Below are 9334 nucleotides of genomic sequence, written 5' to 3' on the forward strand. Positions count from 1 at the left end.
TTAGAACATAAGTCTTATGAGGAAAGGCTGAAGGATCTGGGGCTGCTTAGCCTAGAGAAGAGGAGACTGAGGGGAGACCTCATCGCCCTCTACAACTACCTGAAGGAAAGTTGTAGTGAGACGGGAGTTGATCTATTCTCCCTAGTGGAGAGTGATAGGACGAGGGGAAATTGATTTAAATGGTGCCAGGGCAGGTTCAGGTTAGATATTAGGAAGAATTTCTTTACTGAAAGGGTTGTCAGGCATTGGAACAGGCTGCCCAGGGAAGTGGTTGAGTCGCCATCCCTGGAGGTGTCTAAAAAACAGGTACATGTTATGCTGAGGGACATAGTTTAGTGGTGTTGATAGGGCTGGGACAGAGGTTGGACTCAATTATCTTGAAGGTCTCTTCCAACCAAAACTATGATTCTATGATTACAACAGGGAGGCTTCCCATTTGTTTCTTGAGGAAAGGGAAGCAGAAGCACTTATGGGACATGTGGGAGATGGAGTCAGGGCAGATGGGAGGGGTGTAGTGATGCAGTAGCTTAAAATTATTTGGGACAGTTGTTAAACTGTAATAATTTAAAGAGAATATCATCTTTGTTCTGTGTGGAGGTGGTGGCAGTAGGGAGTTATGCATAAATGTGGCAAAGGAGGGTTGCCCAAGCGAAATGGGTGAAGCTCTGCAAATCTTAGGTGGGAGATGGAGTCAGGGCAGATGCGAGGGGTGTAGTGATGCAGTAGCTTAAAATTATTTGGGACAGTTGTTAAACTGTAATAATTTAAAGAGAATATCATCTTTGTTCTGTGTGGAGGTGGTGGCAGTAGGGAGTTATGCATAAATGTGGCAAAGGAGGGTTGCCCAAGCGAAATGGGTGAAGCTCTGCAAATCTTAGGCAATGATTGCTTGCATTGTGCCCAGGCTTATTTAGCTTGAATAAAGACATGAGCACAAGAACATCAGTAACTTAACAGTCTGTGAAGACAGTCCTGGAAATATTTTCTCATGAGAAAGTTTTGAGATGTTCTGTATATGGGGATGTTGAAAAAAAGGCTAAAACAAAAAGCTGCTTTCAAACAAATTAGTGTCTTGAGCAGATTTGAGGAGTACAACGCTATAGAATTTTGAATAATCACAGTTTTTGAAATACTGTGCACAAATTCATTTGACGTATGCTAATTCTATATAGAGGAACAGTAATAAGTCGTTCCAGATGCCCATGTTAGTTGTATTAGCCAGATTGTTAGGGCTGTTTTTCTTGCAGAAGCCAAGGGAGTAACCTGCATTTGTGTGATCTTCACTCTAGTCTGTTGTGAGTCATAGGAAGTTGTCCTTTATGTGAGCCAGGAGGTTGCTGTCTGTCTCCTCTTGGCAAAGAGTTTAAGTAGTTATTCGGTGTAATGGCATAAAGGAAATGAAATCTAAGGTCTGTGCTATTGCAAAAGATAAATATTTATTTTTTCAAATAAACCTGTGTTTCCAGTTCATGAGACTCACACACTAGGTTCGGAACAATTTCACTTTCATTTAGTGCACTTGGATAATACAATTAGTTTATTTTTGTTTGTATGATCCTAGCAGTTGGTTTATTGTGTGGAATGGCTTGTTTGTCAAAATTTTGATGGGTTATTATGTATTTGTTTCTTTATTTTTTCCCCAGTATGTGTGGTTAGTGGATTTTCTCTGGCTGAGTATTTTCTGATCCTGAATACTTAGAGACTGAGTATTTCCTGATCCTAAATATACGATCAGCAGTAAAAATGCTTTTTTTCTGGTTAGAATTTGTTAGCAGAATGACCAAATAGTTTAGACAACTTCTCTCTCCTCCTAATTGTTTTCTCATACATGGGTGTCTGTACTTCCTACCTAGTATGTATTGGGAACTGAATGTTCAATTTGCATGGCCAGTTTTCAAAGTTACACTCAACATCTGTATAAGAAATATTACTGTGAAGATGCAAATACCGTGGTACCTTTAATTATGCTAATTTCTCTGCCAAAACAGTGTCATCTCTTCAGAAGACAAGTTGTGGGGAATTAGCTTGTCTTTCAAGGTTACAAATAGGGGGAAAAAAAAGGATGAGGGGACAGTTCCCCCCAAAAGAAAGAGTCTTATACTACTTCAGTGGAATCTCTTCAATCAAAAACTCCTTTCTTTGTTTTCATGTCTCTTATGTGAACCTCACCATTAGTCTGAAATAAACATGAGTGAAAGAATAGCTCATACATGCTCTCGAAAATCCAAACCTAGTAATCAAAAAACCAGTGCCTTACAAAATTGAGCTTTATTTTACCATAATTTGTTAATTTTTGATTTTGATTTAAGGTCAGTTTGCGCTCTTCTTTGAGTAAAAGCCTGAAAACCTTCAACAGAAATACCACATGCCTGCAATGTCTTTGAACAGGTATTTTGTGCTGGACTTTGAGACGGGGATTCTGCAGTATTTCGTGAATGAACAAAGTAAAAACCAGAAGCCACGAGGAACCTTGTCTTTAGCTGGAGCTATAATATCGCCCAGTGATGAAGTGCCACACATGTTGGTGGTCTACTCTGCTAGTGGAGAGATGTATAAGTTAAGAGGTAAGGTGCTGCTTAAAGTGCCCGCTGAGTCATTCTTTGTTCCCGTTCCTGCTTTTGCATACCTTATCTCATATCTCATATCTCATTTCTTTTTTATTTTATTATACGGTGAGAAAATAGTGGTTATACAGCTGAATTGTTACATACTGTATTATAAAAAACAGTGGAAGAGTAATCTGGAGTTAAGTACACATGAATATATACTATATAGAGTTTCAAGGCTGGAAGATACCTCAAGGTGCCCTCTGTAGGCTGTTGTTATGGCATTTTGATGGTACGATATATCTTGTTTGCTTCTGAAGGAAGAAAAAGTATATGCGTTGCTGTCCACAGAATAGCATTTAATTTCTAATATTGTACTCCACTGCCACTATCCTGCCGATAATGTGCCATGCTGAGTCTGCTAATGAGTTGGAGAGGGGAAAAATATCAGTGGAAGGCTGTGAAGATACTCTGTTCATGTCAGTCTTTAATACAATACACATTTAACAGAAAATTTGCCTTCCCTTGCTCGCAAATGTAAGAGACAATACAGAGTATGTAACAGTTACTTCGTTTTTTTCCCTTTAAGCAGTATTGCCACTCTAAGGTATTTTCATTATGTTTGATTGATTAGAATACTTTGATACTTTGATATCAAACTAGTTTATAAAAAACCCTATGGATATAAAGAAGTGACATGTAAATCAAAGTAACAAAAGTTTAAAATTATGTTAGTTTTATTCTGACCACATTTTAGCATTTGTTTAGCAGGACAGAGCATACAAGATTTCCTTGTGGTATAGTGTGTTCCTGTTTTATGTGTGGAGCTGAAACACAAGGACAACCAGCTAGAATTTCTGTGAAAATGTTTTGGAATTTGCACAGCTGGAAATCATGAGCACTTGCGGCTTCATTATCATGCTTTTCCAATCACTTGGGATTATCAAATACTTACAATACACTGCTATTAATTTAATGAGATTCATGAATTTGATTCAAATCAGTAAATAATTTTAATGCTGAGTCAATAACCATTGAGATACTTAACAGAGGAAGTTAGAGAAAATATTTACTCAAGTTTACTCTATATTGGTGCTGTTAATTAGGATTACTGTAATATTGGTTTGCTTAAAACAGAAACGAACCTTTCTCATAAACAGATTTATTAATATTACACAGGAGCCACTTGATATAAACTGCAGACAATCTTTTCAAAAAAATTTAAAGGTGTATGGTTTTTATTCTTGTATGTTTAAGTTACGTGTGAATGACACGCTGAACTACATTAAAACAGAAGTACTTAAGTATCTGGGAGCTGGTAGCTTGTCTTGTAGCTGATTGACAGCCAATGTAGAGGTTTTAGTGACTTAAATGCTACTGTGTTGCCCTTGTCCTTCGCAGAGAAAGACGAGTAAAACGAAAGTGGATTAAATTTTATTTTTTTAAAAAGTCATCCTCAAGTAATTCTGCTGTTAATAACACTTGGAGGACATAACTATGACACTCATAAGCTTGTGTCTTCCAACTGGCCATGCCATCTTAATTTGACGTTTAGCTGTTTTGTGATGAAGAATTTACACATTCTTAGGTTATGTAAATTAGAATTTATAGTGCATCCAAACCAATAAATAATCTCCCTCACTATGCTGTTACCTACTCTTATGCAAAAAAAAAGTATTGTTTAATGTGTGATTCCCTGTGTTTTCTTGTTTCCGTTGTAGCTGCTGATGCAAAGGAGAAGCAATACTGGATAACTCAGCTTCGATCCTGTGCCAGACATCACAAGGAAGGTAATTCTAAGGTAAATAATTAAGAGGGAGAAGTAACTATTCCATTTTAAGTGATGTAGATGAAGAACAACATGACCTGGCGTATAGACTGACTGCTGTACATAGTGGACTGATATTTAGAGGTTTGTGAATAAAAGCAGCAAGTTGTCAATCGTCACTATCTGTAGGCTTAAGTCAATAATTAATCTTAATAAATAATCATTGTCCTATTTATGAGAAATTAATTATGTCAATACATGCTTAATTAAGTGGCTGGATCAACAGTTTATGAATAAATACCTGTGCAATGTCTTGATTAGTGTTTAAAAGTGTTAAGTGATACTAATTTTACTTCATTTTATAAGATTTAACAGCTCTTAGTATCGAAGCTTCTGGTAGATGCTAGCAGTGGTCAGTCTTCAGCTTCTTTACCAAATCTGAAAGAAGTCATCATGTGAAGATTTATATTACTTATTTCTCTTTGGAAGTAATGTCAGAGGTTTTTGTCTTCAAACAGCTAAATATTTTGGACAGGTAAAATATGTTTAGACTTTAAAAATAGCAGAACATGGGTTGAGGGTCTCTCCTGCCTCCCAGTAGAAATGGCAGTTAGTGAAACACTCTTAATTCTCTGCTTTTGTAAGCCACAAAACAAAGAGAGAATTTATGTCTTCTGTATTTTTAAGCTTAAAAGTACAGAAAATGTTGAGAATTTATGTGCTTCAGATGAGACCACTAATGACTCCACTTTTTACTCCAGAAGTGTACTGTATTTGAAGCAATGTTGTGCTTACTTCTTTCAAGAATCTTTCTTGTGATCAGATTTTCTCTTATTTTTCACTATACTTTTTCCTTTTTTCCTTTCTAGCTTCTCAGGGTTAGAGTATTACCTGAGAGGCAGATTTTCCTTGTCTTTAGCATTGCATGTAGTGCTAACTTGGATTTCATCTACAAGTAAGCTTTAAAGCTTTTCTCTGCTTTTCTCTGTAGCATAAAGCTTTTGATCACTTGCTTTTACAGTGATTAGACTTTGGAGATCAGATATTGGTTACAAGAGAGCGGTGCTTCACAGAGATTCCAGAAACTAGAAAAAAAAAAATATATTTCAGTAACTTCTTTTCTTCAGAGATTCTTAGTTTAAAACCACTGCCTAGTAGGTGGTAAGGGAAGCAATAACTGCTGCATTTCTTTATGATTTTTTTCTTTGTAGATGAAAGTACTTTAATGTAATAATTACTAGCACAGGAGTGGAAACATACTGTTTAAAATATTTTAAATTTACATAAAATAGCATGCTGCCATTTTAGCCACATTACTGTTTCTTTTGTGTTGGGTTTAGGACTGGAGTTGCATAGAAAGATCTGTAATGACTCAGAGAAGGGTATGTGTTTGACTTCCTTTTGCATAACTGAGGACTTGACAAAAATCTGTATTTTTGGATTTTGTTAAAAACCCCTGCCATTGATAAGGACTGTCATGATGTGATTTGTTTTTCTGCTGGCAGCATGGATCTCTCTCTTTTTCCCTCTCCCTGTACTTTGAGAGCTGTAGTGATAACTGCAAATTGTCTGTGTCTCATAGTTCTGTCATGAGCAGGCAGACAAATACTCATGTGTTTTAAGCTTCTGGAGCTTGGAACAGAATCCAAGCTCTGTCTCTGCTGGGAACAGGCATGTTTCTGCATCTGCAAAGTTGGAGCCTGAGCATTTGCTTCCAGCTTCCTCTACAGCTTAAACTCACCCTTTTTCACAGGAAGAATGAGAGGCAGAAACTTCTAGCTATTTTTTAAGAGTGGTACACTTGAAAAGGAAGTGGAATGGGAAGTTTAAAATATGCAGTGGGGGGTATGTTTTATCTTATGCAAGTGGGATGTAGGTTAACCGCAGAAAAATAATGGGATAACAAGGCAAGCAGTGGGAAGGTTCCCAAGAATAGCAGTGAAGCAACTCTTACCTACAGGTCTTTTGTACTGGAGAGAGAGCATGTTTTTGAGATCTTGAATAGATATTATTTGAAGAAGGTTCATAGGAAAACATGAGAATTTGGAAAATATTTTTCAAAGCTGAAGCTGTGTTACCATTTCTGTTAAATGTAAATAGGAGAACATTTCTTCCTGAACTGGATTCAGATCAGCACTTGGTTCCTTTCTTTTTTCAGAGGTACTGCCTGCTTCAGAATGCTGTTGTATGACTTTCTGTCCTTGCTATCTTTAAAGCTTTAGCTGGGGACTGGAGTGGTGGACAAAATTAAGCAGAGCAGTAATTTAAAAAAAATATATTGAGGGGTTAGTTTTTTATTTTTTTTTTTGTTTTCTGTGTTAAAAAAATTGTATATTAATGACTAAGTTTAGTTGCATCCTAATGAATGGTCCAAAGGTGAGCTATAGAGCTAACAAGGGGATGTAACACAAGCTAAGTCTGTCACTTTGTTTTAATTAAATTTTACATCTTAATGATGAAAAAGCAGTAAAAGAATAATGTTCCCTGGCAAATAATTCCCATGCTGTAAGATAGTTTTAATGTTCTTGGTATTCCCATAGAAGTCTCACTTCGCTTAATTACAGATCACTCAGCCTCCTCAGAGTGACAAATCACACTGTATTGGATGAAGTCTTCTGTGTCTGGATAGAATTGCTGGGTTTTTTTAAGTGAATATTATTGTACGAGTTTTAATTAAAGCATGAGTCAAAATGGAATTCAATGATACAAAGTGCTTCCAAGAAGTAGGCTTATGCATAATTTTTGTGGTAGCTTCCAAGAATAAACTTATATCCAGAAATCATCACAAGCTTGTTATTTCTTCTGTTTCATACCCATCTTTTTTTGACTATTTAATGGTGGTGGCTGTAAAAGCACTACTACAAATGCACGGAGTTTTATACCAGCTGTTAATTCCAATGTGTGGATCACTTGCTGGATTGACATATAATGCTTGTATTTCTCAGTTCGTATTGGGAATATGGCTGGGGACAGAAACTCTTACCTTATGAAGTAGCTTCTGTCTTAAATTGTGCTCAGATAGGAACTTTCGACTTTGGCCTGTGCTAGAATAAGGAGGTCGACTGCCTCTTGTTCCAACTTCTGATTTGTTGCTGCTAAAAATTGGATGGTGTGTAGTCAGGTTTCAGCCGAATTTGTTTGCTCATTCTGTGCTGTGGTAAGTGCAGTCCAGTTCCCTGCCTTCTGCTGCCACCCATTGTGTGTTGCGTTTCTGTGTTGGTTTGGGCATCTGGAACAGAAATAATGGTGTCCTGCTAAAAAGGACTTTCCACTCTGATCAGGTCATTGATGAATTGGATGAACACTGATACAGAGGAAACTGGATTGCTTCCAGCGGTCTCTAGTGGTAAAGCCCTGTTCTCTTCGTTTTCATGGCTGGAAGATGACTGAAATGAGTTGGGCCAGAATCTACTATTTCTCTGCTTTCATCTCAGACTTCGTATTTAAAATTGAATCAACCTGATGACTGCATGGCTTTGTGAGGGACTGTGCTGCTTTTTTTTCCCCTCAGGCAGTGCTCCTGGTGCCTGTTATAACCGCCAGTCCTTTGGGGAATTTGGGGAGCTAAATCAGGAGAAAATTCTGCATTCTGTGTGTCTATGTCTCTGTTTTACTTCTGGTTTAATTCCCTGAAGTGGCTCTCCATGGGGTCAAACAGGCCTCAGAGCCAGCATGGAGAGAGGGTGGAGAAAGTAAGTCCAAACCTTACCCTTTCGGAGGCAACTGCAGTAGTAATTTGACTGTAATGTGTAAGAGCACCTGCAATAATGTGTGAAAGTTTGAGGTTAACACTTTTGTCCAATCATCACGAGGCAGATGTGTAACTTTTCTCCACAGCTAGAAGAATGGCTATTGTAGACCTTTGATTTTATCATTTTTTTTCTTGCGTTATTTATGAATGACCATGGAGAGACCTTTTAAATTTCTAAATGGATGATTCACTGGGTGTTCTTAACATCCGCATGATAACTGTTTCCGTAAAGCCAAATTAGTGAAAGCTTCAAGTCTTTGTGAGTGTTGTTTTGGTTCTTTTATGCACATCACACCTCTTTTCCCCTTAAGCAAGCTCAGTTTTCCCTCCTCTGGTACCTTTGTCTGCTTCCTTCTCTCATCCTTGACCCCTAGAATTCAACTAAGGAATGGTACTTCTAATTCAAACATGCCTTGGACATCCTTGTTGTGGTGAAGCGGAGAAGGAAGGAGTGCTTGGCGGTAGATACGTGTGTGTTTGACATCTTTTTTTCTCCCTTTGGAAGTGACATGAAAATAAGAGTTGCTCACAGCTCTATGCTTTCGAAATTGCTCTACAGAAGGGGAGAAAAGATCGATACAGGGCTGAACATGAGCTTGCTCAAGTGATTCATGATAAAGATAAGATTTTTATGACGGGTTGATTGTCATATTCTCTTGCTTAAAAGTAGGCACATGTATTGCCTTACTGAGGGTGGTGAAGCACTATAATACTCTGTCAGAAAAGTCAGTAGCATGAATAGTGCTTTACACAAATGGACGAAGCAGATACTAAGCTGGTCTCTTTGCAATGCTGAAGCTTGGATGTTATGTAGATTCAATCATTTTCATTTTAATATTAGTGAATAGTTATAATGTAAATTGAACATATGTCTGTCCATATTTTCCTTCTGTCAGTGTTTGCTTAGGATGCATTGGAAAAGTAGAAGATGGAAATTAAAATACAGAATAGCAGTGTTTCGAAATCAGATTTACCTTCTGATAGTGTGTGACTTCTTGTTGCTCTAAAGCTGCATGCAGCAATTGGTTCTGTGCTATATATATGGAGAGGAGTAAAGGAATGTCATTTCACTATTTATTATTGTGTGGAAAACATCTGAGGCACAGTGCCTGTGAAAATGGTGATTATCAGCTGTAAACAGGTATGACAGTTCAATTCAGAAATTAGTTTATTGATCTCTGGAACATTGCATTTACTTTCCAAAATAAACAAAACTCTTTTCTTCTGGTAAATGATGAAAAACACTTCAGCTTCTCTGTGAGCAGGAAT

The 9334-nt window shown here is 37.4% G+C and overlaps 1 protein-coding gene across 1 annotated transcript in view; it reads left to right on the forward strand.

Moving 5' to 3' along the window:
- Positions 1-2388: 2388 nt before the first annotated feature.
- Positions 2389-9334, forward strand: part of OSBPL10 (oxysterol binding protein-like 10) — a gene marked incomplete at its 5' end in the record, with an annotated part of 77338 nt that continues 70392 nt past the window's right edge. The window contains 2 exons of the mRNA XM_009867797.1: positions 2389-2564; positions 4268-4347. Of these exons, the coding sequence (XP_009866099.1) occupies positions 2389-2564; positions 4268-4347 (256 nt within the window). The remainder of the gene's footprint in view (positions 2565-4267; positions 4348-9334) is intronic.

The sequence above is a fragment of the Apaloderma vittatum genome, unplaced genomic scaffold (genome assembly GCF_000703405.1).
Source record: "Apaloderma vittatum isolate BGI_N311 unplaced genomic scaffold, ASM70340v1 scaffold3604, whole genome shotgun sequence".
Taxonomy (NCBI): Eukaryota; Metazoa; Chordata; class Aves; order Trogoniformes; family Trogonidae; genus Apaloderma; species Apaloderma vittatum.